The sequence below is a fragment of the Mytilus galloprovincialis genome, chromosome 8 (genome assembly GCF_965363235.1).
Source record: "Mytilus galloprovincialis chromosome 8, xbMytGall1.hap1.1, whole genome shotgun sequence".
Lineage (NCBI taxonomy): Eukaryota > Metazoa > Mollusca > Bivalvia > Mytilida > Mytilidae > Mytilus > Mytilus galloprovincialis.
In genome coordinates, this window is record NC_134845.1 from 91,282,508 (window position 1) to 91,303,111 (window position 20,604).

The 20,604-nt window shown below is 32.6% G+C and overlaps 1 protein-coding gene across 1 annotated transcript; it reads right to left on the reverse strand.

Annotated features, from left to right (window-relative positions):
• Window positions 1–3,211: 3,211 nt before the first annotated feature.
• Window positions 3,212–19,993, reverse strand: LOC143042828 (fibrinogen-like protein 1). Its single transcript, XM_076215299.1, has 6 exons — window positions 19,552–19,993; window positions 17,308–17,583; window positions 13,761–13,891; window positions 12,996–13,095; window positions 5,517–5,681; window positions 3,212–3,531 (listed from the first exon to the last, which is right to left on the reverse strand). The coding sequence occupies exons 1-6, from the start codon at window positions 19,886–19,888 to the stop codon at window positions 3,275–3,277; spliced, it is 1,266 nt and encodes a 421-aa protein (XP_076071414.1). The 5' UTR covers window positions 19,889–19,993; the 3' UTR covers window positions 3,212–3,274.
• Window positions 19,994–20,604: the final 611 nt, after the last annotated feature.

Sequence of the window (20,604 nt, forward strand, 5' to 3'; positions counted from 1 at the left end):
TGAAATTGGAATTTTCACCGCTGAGCACATTAAACTCACTCAAAATGCATATTTGGAAAAACTCTTCGAGTTTATTTATGCGAGCATTTTTTCTTAGTGTTGCACAAAATCGGTACCACATAGCATTCATTAGACAACAGAGTTTAGTCTTTTGTAGACGAAAGTTAGGTAGACGAAACTCGCTTATGTCTTCCTTAATATTTATCCTGGTATCTACATATACCAACAAAGCGCTTTTATAGCTGTTTTTCATCTGAAAGTCACAGGAAAGCTTTCACCGTGGAGCAAAGTAAACCACCTCGCTACAAGTGTAAGACGCCAATATCACTGAATTAGGCGGACCTTTTCGCATAAAAGTTTGGATAGATATTATAAGATGTAACAGCATTAAATTTGGCCTTTGCAAAATGATCGTACTGGAAAATAGTGCATGTATTAAACAAAAAAGTTCCCCCGTATAAGTGTAAATATCTTACTATGAAGAATATATTTTCATTATTTATTTAGCACCTTTCTCTATGGAGTAACCAACAATAATACAATGCTTCAATTATTAATTTGATTTAGTAAAAACTTTTTTTGTATACATGCTAATTTTTTCTAAACAACAAATTCACTAACCGATAAATAGTCGGACGTAAAACAGCTCTAATTAACGTTTTACAGAAAAAAACACATGCATCAAAGCCAAATTCTTAAACTGACGTCACTTACGTTACAGTGTGTGCGTATCTCGATTCGTTTGGTTTATGTGCATTTTTATTTCGCCCCATTGGATACATTTCACTTTACTAAGTGTCTATCAATTAATGAGATTTATTCTGATATAAATGATTTAAAAGAGAGGGGTGAAAACTATCACAGGGACAGTCAAACTCAAAGATTAAAAACAAAATGACAATGTCAAGGCTTAAAAGACAAACAGACAAATAATAGTACTTAAGACATAACATACAAAACTAAAGACTTAGCAACACGAACCACGACGCCATATAATTTACCATCGAGGTGACAGGCGAAGACTGCCGTACAATATTAATTGACATAAAAATGAATTAAGATATGAATAGACAGCAAACACGTGCAATAGATTTTTTTTAGATCTGTTTTATTTCATATTATCATGATTGTAATTTAGAAATATGTTCATCTTCGTTTTCTGTGCTTAAATTAGTTTTTTTTTTAATTGAATCAGTCAACTCAATGATTTATCGTTGTTTCACTATATAAGTTGAAGTTTTTTTCGGCACATCTTAATCTTAACATCTGCAAAACAAGTAGGACTATACATAAAGGCAAAAAAAAGAGCGAAGCACTCAGAAAAAAACACCAAAATCAGGATCTTTAACTCAGATGTGAAATCTATACTTCTCTATGGGTCAGAAACTTGGAGACTAATAGCTACATCTACTTAAACATTAAAAGTGTCCATGAACACGTGTCTCAGAAACATCATTGAAATCATGTAACAATAAACAATAAGCAACAAAGAATTCAGGAAAAGACAAGACAATAACCAAAAGAAAGAAACAACACGCACATGGAAATCAATTTGACACACGTTACGTACAAACAACACAAATGTTACTAGACAGGCGTTATATTGGAATCTTCAGAGTCATTGCAAAAAAGGGCGACCAAAATGTACCTGGTGCAGAGATCTAACATCTGATCTACATAAATTTGAGAAAACATGGAATGAGGCAAAGAAACTAGCCAATGACAGGAAAAGATGAAAAGCTCCTATGGTCGCCCTATGTCCCCCATCATTTGCCTATGGGACGAAGTGGACTAAGTCAAATGATAAGTAAGTTATTGTCATGTTAACATATTACTTATGTTGTCAGTATAACGTAATAAAAAAACTGTCACACATGTGGATGAATAAACTCATCATAGATACCAGGACTTAATTTTGTATATACGCCAGACGCGTGTTTCGTCTACAAAAGACTCATTAGTGACGCTCGAATCCAAAAAAGTTAAAAAGGCCAAATAAAGTTGAAGAGCATTGAGGAGTGATTGTCAAGCTATAAGAGCAGGTTGAAACCATAGTTTTCTTCAGAAAAAATGTTGTTTTATCGGTAATACCATTCGTTCAGGAAGTCCAACGATTGATTTTTTATGGATTAATTTCCCCCTCCTTGAATTTACCTAGGAGTTCAGTATTTTAATCAAGACTATTTTTTTCATATTTTGGTAGACAATTTATGTCTGTAAGTATAGTATTCTTCGATAGTTTTTCAGACAACTAATTATGACGTAGATTATTATTTAACTAATGTACAGTCCAATTATAGACTGAACTGCAATGGACAACTTTGAAAATTGACTGAAAAAGACTGATATTATGTAAGGATTTATTTCTTAGTATTTTCCGAGCTGTTTTTATTTCTAAATTTGTTTCATTAGTGCAGTCATTAAAACGCGCTTAAGCTTTCAATTATGAATCAAATCGTTCGCTACAAATAAAATGATGAAGCTACAGCACTAAGAAATGTGTTGAGGTTCATAAATTTATAGCAAAATGGGAAGCTGTGGTGTTCAGTAGCAGTTCAATTGTTGTTTAGAAGTATCATAAAGCGATACCTTCCGTTGGTATGAGTAGACAGTATGAACGTACTGTTTTTTTAAATTTTAATTATAATATTCAATGTCGTTTTTCAAACTAATATTTCAACAAAACGTGTGTTGGCAGTCTGTGTTAATACTCGATTACACTGCCAATCAACATTTAATACTATCTAGTGTTTAAGTTGGGATGGGTGGGTAATTATATCATATATTATTCTATGATGAGTTTATTCACAATCACTTGTTCGATGCCACTGATGGCGTAGTTTTAATTTCCAGAGGGTATCACTAGTCCAGTAGTCAGCATTACATGAATGAAATGGTCATACCTATAAATTAACCGTTTACAAAACATCTGAATTTTTGAAATACTAAGGCTTTTCTACCTCAGGAATAAATTACCTTAGCTGTATTTAGCAAAATTTTTAGGAATTTTGATCATCAATGCTTTTCGACATCGTCCTGTATGTTTCTTTTTAAACTTATTTTTTCGAGCGTTACTGATGAGTCTTTTGTAGATGAAACGCGCTTCTGGCGTAAATACTCTCTTGACCTCTATGATGAGTTTATTAATATGATGTACCTGTATAACATGATAAGACATTCAAGTTTTGTCAAATGACTACAAAACAGATAGTTAGCAACCGGTAGTTTAATTAACTGTATTGCAAACAGTACAAATGAGTAACGTTAAATTGTTTCATTTCTTCCGTATCATCATTTTCGTTACTTTCATTGAGTAGGAAAATCCCTTCCATCCATTCCAAATCACGCCCTTTCCAGCTGATAAACCTTTACCACCATTCACATACTCTCCATTAAGATCGGAATAACCACAATTATAGGGATACCACCACGGTCCTCCATAATTATCTTTTGCACAATTGGCTCCCTTCGGACGACCGTCATTTTGTCTGTCTGCTGTTGTAAATTTCATATTATTAGCCAAACTGTTGCCTGTAATAGATATACATACATTGTGATACACGTTCACTTGATCAACTGTTTTGTTAATATTCTTACAATTAAATTTTTGGTCATTGGTAAACGATATTTAACCCTTCTCCTTTCTGTAAAAAAAAAGAAAATAATTGACGTGTGGGATAAGGTGATTTGATTCATAAATCTTCAAATATGTGTACTTTTCAGCATGACCAAAAAAGAAGAACCCTGATGCACTAATGTGCAAACGAGTATAAATCATTGACCCAGTCAGCAAACCCTTGTACCTGTAGAAAACTTATTTCAAACGGGATAGCACATCCTCATTTTTACGGAAATGTTGTTAACCGTCCCGGGAAATTTCGAAATGATCCATGTCAACTTTTTTCTTCTTTAAAAAAACTAATTCTGAAAGGTAACCAATTCAACACTATAATAAGATCATTGAATATTGTTTTTATTGTTATGAATATTGATTTTGTTATCAGTAAATTAAAAGCAAACTAAATATTACTAGACTAAGTATGTTATATACATATACACATGCATGGATCTACAATCTGTCGATACCTGTAACTTGGAACTGCACAAGGTCCTGTTTTTCTCTGGCTGTTTAAGACGTCTTTACAATAAATCCATAGGATGTTGGATGTGTACGGATTGATAGTTAAGTCTTAGATGCATATTTTTTTGTATTAGTTATTAGTGGCTTTGAACTAGCTGTCAGATAACTGCGAGTACTCTAAGATCTATTGATTGTGTCTTTTTGTGTCTGGATGTACAAGTACCCGGCCACGTCCACTTGTATTTTTGTCTATCTGATGAGTTAAGCCTTTTTCATCTGATTTTTATAGGTTGTTCTTATGTTGTATTTTTATACCACTGTACTAGGTTGGGAAGAGGGTTGGGATCCCGCTAACATGTTTAACCCCGCCACATTCTTTATGGTTGTGCCTGTTACAAGTCGGGAGCCTGCAATTCAGTGGTTGTCGTTTTTTTATATGTTACATTTTGTTTTTAGTTTGTTTGTTTTTTTATATCAATAAGGCCGTTAGTTTCTCGTTTGAATTGTTTTATATTGTCTTATCGGGGCCTTTTATAGTTGACTATGCGGTATGGGCTTTGCTCATTGTTGAAAGCCGTATGGTGACCTATATTTGTTAATGTATGTGTCATTTTGGTCTCTTGTGGACAGTTGTCTCATTGGCAATCATACCACATCTTCTTTTTTATACCTTTTGTATAATCTGTTTCGTCTTTTTTCATTAACGCGTAAACTGAAATTTGTATCATGTTTTTTTTAGGATCTTAATTAATGTTTGTAGTGCAACAGTAGATTTTGATGAAAGAAACAACCCAATGCATTAAATGAGAAACTCAATAATTCATATTTCAGAGTAATAGCGTCAACATATAATTTGAAATACTTGACTAAATAAAGCATATCATCAACTACAAAACAGATGCAAACATTTAATTTTGTTTTAAAAAGATCATTAATATTTTTTGTATGAAATCGCTGTTTGTTTGGAGTATTTACTTGAAGACGTATAATGTAACAAAAAATTTTTATCGAGCATTTAATGAAATCTACGGAAATGTATAAAAATAATTCTAAAAATATTATCTTTAACCTTCTTAGTTCTATTGATTGGAACTAATTTTCCGTTAACATGACCTTACGAATACTATACAAAAAGCTTACATTTGTTTGTTCTTAATTCTTTTCAAATAGTAATTGATTCAGTTTCAGGCCACGTTATTTTAAGCAGTTTATTTGTAGATAAAACGAATTGTAAAAACAGATGATCACTTAAATCCTGTTAAGTTTTATGTCTCATGAAAATTTCTATGTATATTTCTTTTCATAAATGCTACTGTATGATTGTGTTCTTTTAAAAATCATTTGGAACTCATTACGACGGCGCATTATTTGTATTCCTGACATTTTTTGGGTGAAATTCAAATATGTTTTCCACTTATCATATGCCAGTATATACCTGCATTACCACTGTATGACCCATATGACAACATATAGTTTGAGACTTCATCACCAACAGAAAAAGTATTGAAAACAGCATAACGACTGTTTCCTTCCCAGTCTTCAAGATATATTCTGAGCACGTTGTTTCCCAATCCAGTCAATTGATGAACTCGGTTATTCCCTGAAATTGTATCAATGTATGATGTTAATTAATATGTTTTACTCATTTTGTTTGGCATGCTACGAAAGTTAGTTTAATTCATATTTTTTATTATTACCAATATCATTTTCTTTATATGATTTTATAAATTGAATATTATTTTTGTATTGCTGACCCATTGTTATCATGGTGACCGTATTAACTGAAGAATTTCATTGTAAATTGACGCATCTTATCTATTTTATATCCGTTACAGATACGACAATTCAATGATTAATCGAAACAGTTATCGACGCGATTCATGAATGTAGCAAAGCGATCATTTATACGATTTTAAAACAATTACTAATTTAAAAAGGGAGATGTGGTAGAATTACTTTTGAGACAAATATCAGGCAGATACAAACATGACTTTATTTAAGGTCACCATTAGAGCTAATCACAAACTAAATAGATTATATAGAAGTAGATTTCTGAACAATGTAATTTTAACACACTAAAAAGTATATAAATATTATAATGTTGAACATATTTACAAAATGATAAGAATAAATACAATGTTTTGCTAGACAAACTAGCTTTACCAGCGTGCATCTCGGATGTAGACAATAACAATCAAAACCAAGGAGTAAACAAAGACTCACAAAACCAAGCGACATTTACATCAACAGTTAGAAATAAGAAATAAGAAACAACAAGAACTCCACTAAAAACCGGGAGTGAAATAATTTGCTCCGGAAGGGTAAGCATTGCCTGTACTGTAAAGATAATAGGATACTTTTGCAGCTCAATTTACATGTTGCACTTGAATTTAGATGCCTTTAAATAATACATAATTTTGATAAAGTTCAAAATTATTTACAAAATTGGGTGTTGAAGTTAGCAACGTCCATTGGCCAATATTACGGAATAAAATTGACGATGAGAAAGGAATTGATATTTATCCGTTTGATTGGGATCAAGGTCCCTTAAAAATGGCTCAATTCTGGATGTAACTAGTAGTAAGGAAGTTTATTTTCTCCTTAGATCATTCATATGTAAATTTCATTGAATGGTGGAAAGAGTTACACTGTTTTAGAAATTCATTAAGATGTTCGTGTGAATCTATCCATTTGAAATCAATATCGTTAATGAATCAAAACCATGATAAGGGCTGGTATGGAGCACTAGCCAAAAGGCGTTTTTCAAGTTGGCCAATAAACATGTTCGCGTATAAAGGTACTATTTTGTGCCCATACTAATGCCGTCAAACTGGAGATAGTGTTTGACATTGAAAGACAAGTTGTTGCTTTCCAGCACTAGTTTCAGAAGTGTAACAAGACACTTATTTGGATGATTTTTTTTTCACAACGAGTGTTCCATTCCTTTTCACACGCTGCTATTCCTTCATCTTATATAAGTATACATATATATATATATATTTATATATATATATATATATACCACACAGACGACACAAGTTTTGTTGAATTGACGATTATTTGTTTAACAAAATACGCAGAACTAAATTGCAGTAATTTTTCATACTAAGTTTAACTCAAGTGAACACTTTTATTTCTTAATTGATGATGTATGATAGAAATTTCTGAGATTTATTAAATTATTTTAGTCTTAAAACATTGTATTTGACTAAAATAGTTGCACAATATGTCTAAGCAAGCTAGTGTTGTTTTTTGTAATCCAGTCACTATGGGGAAAATAGCGTAACAAATTAAAAACAAATATTACAATTGTACTACAAGGGTGGAGTGATTTTGATATATTATTGCAAAGTAACCAATGCTTAGTATGTGTCAATTTAAAAAAGTTTCTCGTAAAATAGTATACAAAGTTACATGTACCTTTTCTGACCTCGGACCTGGTTTAAGTTAAATTCTCAGTTTCACTGTGTTTGTTTATTCTACATGTAATGGTGAAGGGTTGAAATCTCGCAAAACATATATATCCCCGCCGTATTTTTGCGCCTTTCCAAAGTAAAGAACCGTTTGGCCTTTGTTAGTCTTATATGTTTCTTTTAATTTTAGTTCATTTATATGTTTTGGAGTTATGTGTGACGTCCATTTTCATTGAACTAGTAAAACTATTGTTGAGCGACGAGATGAACCGTCAGACGCAAGATTTGCTCGCTTTGTTGGAGACCCATTGGTGGCCGTTAGCTGATTTTTGCTATTTTGTTTCATTTTCTCTCTTTGACACATTCCCAATATCCGATTTTAATTTTATTATAAGTCAATTCAAGAACTGCGTTTTAAACTTATAATTGAAATGCGTCAGAAGGAAATTCATACAAAAAAAGTAAAATAGATAAGAGATTACAAATAACAGTGTTTCAGTATACTGTACCTAACCGATGTTTCAGTATGCTGTACCTAACCAATGTTTCAGTATGCTGTACCTAACCAATGTTTCAGTATGCTGTACCTAACCAATGTTTCAGTATGCTGTACCTAACCAATGTTTCAGTATGTTGTACCTAACCGATGTTTCAGTATACTGTACCTAACCAATTTTGCAGTTTACTGTACCTAACCAATGTTTCAGTATACTGTACCTAACCAATGTTTCAGTATACTGTACCTAACCAATGTTTCAGTATGATGTACCTAACTGATGTTTCAGTATACTGCACCTTACCAATGTTTCAGTATGTTGTACCTAACTAATGTTTCAGTATGATGTACCTAACCAATGTTTCAGTATGCTGTACCTAACCAATGTTTCAGTATGATGTACCTAACCGATGTTTCAGTATACTGTACCTAACCAATGTTTCAGTATGATGTACCTAACCAATGTTTCAGTATACTGTACCTAACCGATGTTTCAGTATGCTGTACCTAACTAATGTTTCAGTATGATGTACCTAACCAATGTTTCAGTATGCTGTACCTAACCAATGTTTCATTATGATGTACCTAACCAATGTTTTAGTTTACTGTATTTAACCAATGTTTCAGTATGCTGTACCTAACAAATGATTCGGTATGATGTACCTAACCAATGTTTCAGTATACTGTGCCTAACCGATGTTTCAGTATGCTGTACCTAACTAATGTTTCAGTATGATGTACCTAACCGATGTTTCAGTGTGCTGTACCTAACTAATGTTTCAGTATGATGTACCTAACCAATGTTTCAGTATGATGTACCTAACCAATGTTTCAGTATGATGTACTTAACCGATGTTTCAGTATACTGTACCTAACCGATGTTTCAGTATGCTGTACCTAACTAATGTTTCAGTATGATGTACCAAACCGATGTTTCAGTATGATGTACCTAACCAATGTTTCAGTATGATGTACCTAACCAATGTTTTAGTTTACTGTAACTAACCAATGTTTCAGTATACTGTACCTAACCGATGTTTCAGTATGCTGTACCTAACCAATGTTTCAGTATGCTGTACCTAACTAATGTTTCAGTATACTGTACCTAACCAATGTTTCAGTATGATGTACCTAACTGATGTTTCAGTATACTGTACCTAACCAATGTTTCAGTATGCTGTACCTAACCATTGTTTCAGTATGCTGTACCTAACCAATGTTTCAGTATGATGTACCTAACTAATGTTTCAGTATACTGTACCTAACCAATGTTTCAGTATACTGTACCTAACCGATGTTTCAGTATGATGTACCTAACCAATGTTTCAGTATACTGTACCTAACCAATGTTTCAGTATACTGTACCTAACCGATGTTTCAGTATACTGTACCTAACCAATGTTTCAGTATACTGTACCTAACCAATGTTTCAGTATACTGTACCTAACCGATGTTTCAGTATGCTGAACCTAACTAATGTTTCAGTATGATGTACCTTACCAATGTTTCAGTATACTGTACCTAACCAATGTTTCAGTATACAGTACCTAACCAATGTTTCAGTATATTGTACCTAACCGATGTTTCAATATACTGTACCTAACTAATGTTTCAGTATGATGTACCTAACCAATGTTTTAGTTTACTGTGACTAACCAATGTTTCAGTATGCTGTACCTAACCAATGTTTCAGTATACTGTACCTAACCAATGTTTCAGTATACTGTACCTAACCAATGTTTCAGTATACTGTACCTAACCATTGTTTCAGTATACTGTACCTAACCGATGTTTCAGTATACTGTACCTAACCAATGTTTCAGTATACTGTACCAAACCAATGTTTCAGTATACTGTACCTAACCGATGTTTCAGTATACTGTACCTAACCATTGTTTCAGTATACTGTACCTAACCATTGTTTCAGTATACTGTACCTAACCAATGTTTCAGTATACTGTACCTAACCATTGTTTCAGTATACTGTATCTAACCAATGTTTCAGTATACTGTACCTAACCAATGTTTCAGTATACTGTACCTAACCGATGTTTCAGTATACTGTACCTAACCATTGTTTCAGTATACTGTACCTAACCATTGTTTCAGTATACTGTACCTAACCAATGTTTCAGTATACTGTACCTAACCATTGTTTCAGTATACTGTACCTAACCAATGTTTCAGTATACTGTACCTAACCAATGTTTCAGTATACTGTACCTAACCAATGTTTCAGTATACTGTACCTAACCAATGTTTCAGTATACTGTACCTAACCGATGTTTCAATATACTGTACCTAACCAATGTTTCAGTATGATGTACCTAACCAATGTTTTAGTTTACTGTATTTAACCAATGTTTCAGTATGCTGTACCTAACAAATGATTCGGTATGATGTACCTAACCAATTTTTCAGTATACTGTACCTAACCGATGTTTCAGTATGCTGTACCTAACTAATGTTTCAGTATGATGTACCTAACCGATGTTTCAGTGTGCTGTACCTAACTAATGTTTCAGTATGATGTACCTAAGCAATGTTTCAGTATGATGTACCTAACCAATGTTTCAGTATGATGTACTTAACCGATGTTTCAGTATACTGTACCTAACCAATGTTTCAGTATGATGTACCTAACTGATGTTTCAGTATACTGTACCTAACCAATGTTTCAGTATGCTGTACCTAACCATTGTTTCAGTATGCTGTACCTAACCATTGTTTCAGTATGCTGTACCTAACCAATGTTTCAGTATGATGTACCTAACCATTGTTTCAGTATGCTGTACCTAACTAATGTTTCAGTATACTGTACCTAACCAATGTTTCAGTATACTGTACCTAACCGATGTTTCAGTATGCTGTACCTAACCATTGTTTCAGTATGCTGTACCTAACCAATGTTTCAGTATGCTGTACCTAACCAATGTTTCAGTATGATGTACCTAACCATTGTTTCAGTATGCTGTACCTAACCGCTGTTTCAGTATACTGTACCTAACCGATGTTTCAGTATGCTGTACCTAACTAATGTTTCAGTATACTGTACCTAACCAATGTTTCAGTATACTGTACCTAACCAATGTTTCAGTATACTGTACCTAACCAATGTTTCAGTATGATGTACCTAACCAATGTTTCAGTATACTGTACCTAACCGATGTTTCAGTATACTGTACCTAACCGATGTTTCAGTATGCTGTACCTAACTAATGTTTCAGTATACTGTACCTAACCAATGTTTCAGTATACTGTACCTAACCAATGTTTCAGTATACTGTACCTAACCAATGTTTCAGTATGATGTACCTAACCAATGTTTCAGTATACTGTACCTAACCGATGTTTCAGTATACTGTACCTAACCAATGTTTCAGTATGATGTACCTAACCGATGTTTCAGTATACTGTACCTAACCAATGTTTCAGTATGATGTACCTAACCAATGTTTCAGTATACTGTACCTAACCGATGTTTCAGTATGCTGTACCTAACTAATGTTTCAGTATGATGTACCTTACCAATGTTTCAGTATACTGTACCTAACCAATGTTTCAGTATACAGTACCTAACCAATGTTTCAGTATATTGTACCTAACCGATGTTTCAATATACTGTACCTAACTAATGTTTCAGTATGATTGATCTAACCGATGTTTCAGTATACTGTACCTAACCAATGTTTCAGTATGATGTACCTAACCAATGTTTCAGTATACTGTACCTAACCGATGTTTCAGTATGCTGTACCTAACTAATGTTTCAGTATGATGTACCTTACCATTGTTTCAGTATACTGTACCTAACCGATGTTTCAGTATACTGTACCTAACCAATGTTTCAGTATGATGTACCTAACCGATGTTTCAGTATGCTGTACCTAACCAATGTTTCAGTATGATGTACCTAACCAATGTTTCAGTATACTGTACCTAACCGATGTTTCAGTATGCTGTACCTAACTAATGTTTCAGTATGATGTACCTAACCAATGTTTCAGTATATTGTACCTAACCGATGTTTCAATATACTGTACCTAACTAATGTTTCAGTATGATGTACCTAACCAATGTTTTAGTTTACTGTAACTAACCAATGTTTCAGTATACTGTACCTAACCAATGTTTCAGTATACTGTACCTAACCAATGTTTCAGTATACTGTACCTAACCATTGTTTCAGTATACTGTACCTAACCATTGTTTCAGTATACTGTACCTAACCGATGTTTCAGTATACTGTACCTAACCAATGTTTCAGTATACTGTACCTAACCAATGTTTCAGTATACTGTACCTAACCAATGTTTCAGTATACTGTACCTAACCAATGTTTCAGTATACTGTACCTAACCGATGTTTCAGTATACTGTACCTAACCAATGTTTCAGTATACTGTACCTAACCAATGTTTCAGTATACTGTACCTAACCAATGTTTCAGTATACTGTACCTAACTAATGTTTCAGTATACTGTACCTAACCATTGTTTCAGTATACTGTACCTAACCATTGTTTCAGTATGATGTACCTAACCAATGTTTCAGTATGATGTACCTAACCGATGTTTCAGTATACTGTACCTAACCATTGTTTCAGTATACTGTACCTAACCATTGTTTCAGTATGATGCACCTAACCAATGTTTCAGTATGCTGTACCTAACCAATGTTTCAGTATACTGTACCTAACCAATGTTTCAGTATACTGTACCTAACCAATGTTTTAGTTTACTGTACCTAACCATTGTTTCAGTATACTGTACCTAACCAATGTTTCAGTATACTGTACCTAACCAATGTTTCAGTATACTGTACCTAACCAATGTTTCAGTATACTGTACCTAACCAATGTTTCAGTATACTGTACCTAACCAATGTTTCAGTATACTGTACCTAACCAATGTTTTAGTTTACTGTAACTAACCAATGTTTCAGTATACTGTACCTAACCAATGTTTCAGTATACTGTACCTAACCAATGTTTCAGTATACTGTACCTAACCAATGATCCCCATTGACTTCTCCAAATCCGTTTTTGTAGTCTTCCCAAAGTTTCGTATGAAAACTAACAAGTCCACCAGATCGATATTGAAATACCTGTGAGAGATCATATATTATTTTGAATTTTTGAAATTTTACACACAAGTACATTTTATAGACGTATATACATAGAAGTTAGTAAACTATCCTAGGTCGCCCTCGTTAAAAATTAAAATGGGATACATAAATAATTGATATTTCATGAAAATATAACATGTTTCATATATTTATTGTTGTCTTAAAGATTAACTGTAACAAGTAAAACAAAAAAGAAAAGTATTCAATATAGGAGAGAATTGATTATATTCAGTATAAGTTGCTATCAAAACAGCAATCTCTTAACTACGTACACATTTATATAACTAATTATCATTAAGCTACCCAATGATTTTTTTTTTTTAAATCAATACCAATGTTATATCATAATAATTCTATTTTTTTACTTACAAGAATAGATTTTTGGAGCGGTTTCTTTGTGTCATATTTGGAAAAATTGACAAACGCACTCAATCGACGTAACAAATAAATTTGTTCAGATGTTTGAGAGATATCCAAATGCCAGAAGTATATGAAACAATGCAGATTAAAAGGATTTTCTAAGTTGAATTGGTCAATTTATTGTAATTTTTATACCATACCATCCTTACTTAAAATAAACAGCTGACATATTTAGGTTCACGTTCTGTGTATATCTGATGCATAAATTATCTTATCGTACATACTGTCCATCCCCCGCCGTCTGTATCCATATCACAGTAAACTTTATATCCTGGAACTCCAGTAGGGTAGATATGATAAACTCCACTGTTGTGCATCGTTCTGTGTACGTCATTGCAGTCGTTCACCATATTTTCTATATTAACAAAAACAGTAATACTACTACTACTACTACTACTACTACTACTACTACTACTACTACTACTAATAATAATAATAATAATAATTATAATAATAATAATAATAATAATAATAATAATAATAATAATAATAATAATAATAATAATAATAATAAGAATTGTAAGAATTATATTTATTTATATTCTTATTTTGAATATTTGTTAGAAGATACATTTATATATAAGCACTAATAGTGTATACATCGTCACTTGGCTGCCACTATTTAATCTTATGGTAAGCTTTTTGTAAAAACTATTTTTTATACGTAATTATTGACGTTTACGGCGCTAAATATATTTGCTGTATTTGCCGTCCGTCTTTATGACGTTATGTTTTCCTATGAATGTTATTTCAATTTGTTTACAGCAGTTTATTATTTGGATTTTATTTGGACACACAAGATGACTTTCACAGGTTTTATAAGAGAGCATAATCGGTAAGAATATATTTAATCCGACTTTATCATTCATTTCTTTAGCAAGAATTGTAACAATGTTCCGCAAATGAAAAATATGGATTTAATCATTTGTGCAAACTTTGTACTTTTGTCAGAAAACATGTTTCTTTATATTTTATTATGATTGAGAAGTAATTAATGCACTGTATATTATTTATACTTAACGGAATTTAGTTTCACTGTTATTTATGATTTATAATTTATGTATTTGCAGAGAATCGTATCGTATACAACTAAATTAAAGAACTGATTTGATACGCATACTTGACTTTGTTTTGATTTACTGTGTGGTTCAAACAATAATAATAATAATAATAATAATAATAATAATAATAATAATAATAATAATAATAATAATCATCATAAGAAATATAATAAAAATAATAATAATAATAATAATAATAATAATAATAATAATGATAATAAGAAGAATAAGAATAAGAATGAAAATAAAAATAAAAATAAAAATAAGAATAAGAATAATTATAAAAATAATAGCAATAAATATAACACAAAATATAATAATAATAATTCTTATACCTCAGTATGTTTTTTCTATATAAAAAAAATTAAAATGGTTGTGCTATATCATTTCACTATTACCTCGGTTAATAGTTTCATAATCATCGTTCCCGTACTTTTTCATGCTTATTTCTATTGGACAATAATGATGTCATTAAATAGTTTGCTTGGCAACGTCAAACTTTGATATTGTAAACGGTATAATCTGTTTGTGTCGATTATAATTTCACTTACAAGAAGCAATTAAAAAAAGGTAAAATCGTCGCGCGAATTTTTTAAAGATCTAAAATATAGTGCCTTATTTATTATATCAGTTCGGTCGTCGTATTATAAAGTGAATGTGCGTTTGGTGTACTTTAGCTTAAATTTTTCATATGCACGGAAAATTTAACACAAGTATTTCAAGTCTTGATTGCAATTAATGAAATACAAGAACGACTATAGAAAAAAACGTATAGCTCATCTCGTGCATGTCAAGTTATGTGACATTTTTTTTCTTTTCTTTCAGATAATATATCTATACTTTAATTAGTTAATTTGGTATATAAAAAACACTTAATGACTGTGTTTTTCAGTATAATAAAACACCTAATGGATGGTTGTGCGGGTATTAGCGAGTTTGTTATCCCTTCGCTTTGCCTTGAGCAATAGTTGGTATTTCAGGGACAACAAACTTGATATTACCCACACACCCAGTCAATAGGTGTATATAATGTAGTCTTAAATCTGTAGTAATGCGCACATGTCGTAGTACAAGAAGCTTACTAAAAGAGGGACGAAAGATACCAGAGGGACAGTCAAACTCAAAAATCGAAAATAAACTGACAACGTCATGGCAAAAAATGAAAAAATCAAACAGAATAAGCAACACGAACCCCACTAAATTATACACAGATATAAAAAAAGAAGATTTGATATGATTGCCAATGAGACAACTGTCCACAAGAGACCAAAATTACACATACATTAAAAACTATAGGTTACCGTACGGCCTTCAACAATGAGCAAAGCCCATACCGCATAGTCAGCTATAAAAGGCCCCGATATGACAATGTAAAACAACTCAAACGAGAAAACAAACGGCCTTATTTATATAAAAAAAATGAACGAAAAACAAGTATGTAACACATAAACAAACGACAACCACTGAATGACCAGCTCCTGCATTGGGACAGTCACATATATAAATAATTAGGCGGGGTTAAACATGTTAGCGGGATCCCAACCCTTTCCTAACCTGGGACAGTGGTATGTTAGTCCCGTTATTAATTATAAATTCGTCAATCATACCTACGTCAGAGTCCCGACAATTACAGAATACAATACGACTGAGACCAGACAAAGCCGTTTGCAATGCGATAGAGCGGACCGTGATAGGATTACGTTCCGACAGTACCTGACTATCCCGAGTATGCCGACAGTTTTCGAACGGATAACTTCCGTCAGCGGCGGTTCACTGTCTTGTCACTAACTGATCTTTGTCGGATTACATTCGGTAGAATCGGGACGCAGTCGTGACAGACTCGGTCGAGTTTTACCTGGCGAAAGATACAAATCGGATTAGAAGCGGATTTAGAACGGGATTATAGGGATAAATTCGCTTGGAAACGGTTGAATATCGACGCTTCCTGAACAATATCTGATTCTTGTCGTGATTAAATTATTTTTTTTACAAATTTTAATTAAAGTTTGAATTTCCATCCACGATTCATAGGATCTTGATCAGACTTTTAATAAATTTTATTCGGGAATGGTCCTGTCAAGGACGGCAGTAAAAATCGTGAATGTGTGACCCCAGCTTAACGAATTGATTTTATCGATTATCTTCATATATGGCTATCACATAAAATCACAAAAATATTGAAGTTGCTTTTAACCAATGGTATTTCTAAAAATGTATAGTAGGTTAGATAACATTATGTACACAGTTTGCTAGTAAACTAACACGATATATTTGGAATCAGTTAATTCTATGGAGACATCTGACACCTTATGTATCGGATTAGGTCACTAGTATACTGTGTAGAGAGTTTATCTTACCGACTACCTTACCATTTGGCACTTATACCAGTGGCCAATCAAACTAATCAAGTTTACAAACCACACGTGAAAAATACAGGGTAATCTACGTGGGCACTTTCATAGTTCTAGAACATGTAAAAATACATAGGAGATAATCATGTATGACAAGAACTTGATTTCTTAAGTCAAATGATTAACCATTGCACACGCCACAGTGGTCAACAAAGAGAATAATAAGACACACATTCAAATACATTTGCTAGTAAATAACCAAATATATCGGTTTACCATAATCGTTAGATGTCATGTACATGTAAGGATAAGCTACCATAAGTATAATTTGTATGAAAATAAATATAACACATACCTACCTTTAGCTATATCAGTGTAACTTTTAACATCTGTTTCAAATGATGATAATTTTGATTCAGTTAACTTTTGTTTTTCTTTCATTTGCTCAATTTCTATCTTCAGTCTATTGTCTATTGTAGTCAACGAATTGATGTCGCTTGCAAGTATGTTCTGTTTTGACATCATGAGTGCAGTTTTCTTCGCTGTATTTTCACGAACTTTAGTTAACTTTCTGCCAAAATCTTCTGTTTTGTTATATACAGCAGTGACTAATTCCTCTATTTGTACAGTTCCGTCTGAAAGAAAAGTTGATTCACTCATTGATCAAAATATTCCTTGACAATAAGATACTGTTGATACAGTGTTAGTACGAAAAACTATAAGAGGTCGAGTAAAATTGTACAACATCATGTCAAAAAGAAAGTATAATCATCAGCAGTGCGCCTTACACTTTCTAGGTAATAAAATTGAGAAAGGAAATGGGGAATGTGTCAAAGCGACAACCATCCGACCATAAAGCAGACAAAAGCCGAAGGCCACCAATGGGTCTTTAATGTAGCGAGAAACTCCCACACCCGAAGGCGTCCTTCAGCTGGCCCCTTAAAAAATAGGTACACTAGTACAGTGATACTGGACGTCATACTAAACTCCGAATTATACACAAGAAACTAAAATTAAAAATCATACAAGATTAACAAGGCCAGAGGCTCCTGACTTGGGACAGGTGCAAAATTGCGGCAGGGTTAAACATGTTTATGAGATATCAACACTCACCCTATACATCTAGCCAATGTAAAAAGTATACGCATAACAGTACGCACGTTAAAATTCAGTTCAAGAGAGGTCCGAGTCCGATGTCAGAAGATGTAACAAAAGAAAATAAATAAAATGACAATTATACATAAATAACAACAGACTACTAGCAGTTAACGGACATGCCAGTTCGAGACCTCAATTAAACTGATAGAAAGATTATGTCTTCATCATATGAATGTCAGGCACAATCCCTCCCGTTAGGGGTTTAGTATCATACTATCATAAAATATATGAGAAGAACCTAACCCGTATTATGCCGACAACTGGTTCTTCAGTAAATGTGTTTAGGTCCGATGCAAAGACACTATAAGTGAATCAATATTAAAGCCGAAATATGTAATCTTTAACGACTTGAAAACAGTATCGTGACTATATCCCTTCTTAATAAGTCTGTTTAAAGTTTTTATAAGCGCTGAGGTGAATACTGATATTTTTGTGCTTTGTAAAGGATATTACCATAAAAGATTGGATATGAAATATCTGAACGTATAAGATATCTGCATGTTGAGTTATATTTACGAATTATTTCCTTATACCGATGAAAACAATAGATTCACCAACAAGAACTCGTACAAAATGCATCTGTGTCCTTGTACACGGCAGTACATGCTACCGATGCATTTAGAACATAATTAGCTCTAAAACAACATTTAATTGAAACTCGATCATTACCATGTAAGATTCAAAGATATTCTTTGAGTTATACAACGGTTTGATCTTATTTGACGTTCGTTAAATAGTAAAGTCACAAAAAAACTAAACTCCGAGAATACTAAAAAGGGAAAGTACCTAATCAAATGGCAAAATTAAAAGCTCAAACATATCAAACGAATGGATAACAACTGTCACATTACTGATTTGGTACAGACATTTTCTGATTTCAAAAATAGGGGAATGAACCTAAACGTATGTTAAAACAGTCATTGTAAAATATGAATAAATCGATATGTCAGTTCATCCCCAACGTCATGGCTTGTTTGGGCTTTTGTGAATAAGTCTCACTTAGTTTGCTTTTGATGAACGGGGTTAAGTGATGCAACTGAACGATGACGTAAAATATGAACAATGTGAATCGCAGTAAAATCTGTTTAAACATGTTAAACCAAAAAGCAAGTTTGTTTGCCATTTCTTGTGTCAATTCGTTATTTTTAATGATAGCCACAACGTTAACGAATGGCCAAAGAGAGGTGTCTGGTCTGAGGAAAGATACGCAGGTAAAGGTTGATATATGTAAGCTCTTAGAATTCCCAGTCAATCATTTTTAAGATAGTATACAAGGTTAAAAGAAAATCCAACGTAATAAATCGTAAAGATGAAACTGATTGCATTTCAGTATGTGTAATTATTTGTCCTCCCGTTTCCAATTTGTGAGAAAAAACGAAAGAAAGAAGAAAAATAAAACCTTGTTTGGTTCTAAAGCAGGTTAAATGCTATGTTTATGATCTTACCTTCTATCTTCTGTTTAAAAGTTGACAATGTAAGATTGAATGGTTTCCAGAAGTTGTCCAGGGCAGTTTGTATTCTCTTATTCAAAATATTTTCCACGAGATCTTTCATCTCTTTAGATACAGCCACTTTTACCTCCTTTTGTATAACTTCCCTCAGCTGTTTGGTTAGACTAGATATGTCTAATTCTGCCTTTAACGGTGCATTAAGCTTTGAAACAAGCGGGATATCAATTGAAGACGAACAATTGTCATTTTCGCACGAATCCGCACTAGCGTATCCAGTAAGAAAAATGCTGATTAGAACAAGTGTAGATACATACAACATCTTAAACTCCATACTGAAATTAAACTTTTTCGTGAAAAGATCTTCACTTTATACTTCAAATCTGATGAGATATTTGGCAGAACTGATTTACTGTTTTAGATAATATAGTGATCTGTATCTTTTGAACGTTAGTTTATTTTGGCACGCAATACGGAAAGAAGATTTAATCGATATTGTTATGATAAATGAAACTGAATTATTGTACAAGTACATCAATATAACATAATATGAAATAAAATTTAAAAAATCTTTAGACGAATAACATATTTAAAACTGTTTATAAAATTTATTAGATATGATAAGCTGGAAACCAGTTATGTTTCTAAACTCGTTATGTACGTGCATTTTAATCATATACTCATAACTTTCCGAACGATCAATTTTTTTAACTACTAAAAAACAAAATGCGATATTAAGTGCATTCCATATCTTCTTTTTTTTACAAAACACATACAATCATATTTCAATAACATTTTATTTCATACTGAAGTTATCACAAAGTTTAGTAATATATGATGCTAAATTCTGACGCCGGATCATGACACATGGCATAATACTTGGTATATAATATATAATAGACCAACGAGCCCTGGAATTTTCTTTTGAACAAAAACGAATGTTTACTATGAGTGAAATATCGCATCCCTTTTCATAATACAATTTTTTTTTATTATACTTCACGTTAAAATGCCATAATTTGATTGGCTGATACGAGGGTGTTAATTTAC

What these genes read in the sequence shown, in the direction of transcription:
- LOC143042828 (XM_076215299.1), bottom strand. Translation starts at nt 19,888, where the DNA reads ATGGAGTTTAAGATGTTGTATGTATCTACACTTGTTCTAATCAGCATT. An exon ending in TTTTAAACAGAAGATAGAAG is followed by an intron (nt 17,584 to 19,551) that starts GTAAGATCATAA and finishes CTTTTCTTTCAG; the next exon opens with ACGGAACTGTACAAATAGAG. An exon ending in TTACACTGATATAGCTAAAG is followed by an intron (nt 13,892 to 17,307) that starts GTAGGTATGTGT and finishes TTGTTAATATAG; the next exon opens with AAAATATGGTGAACGACTGC.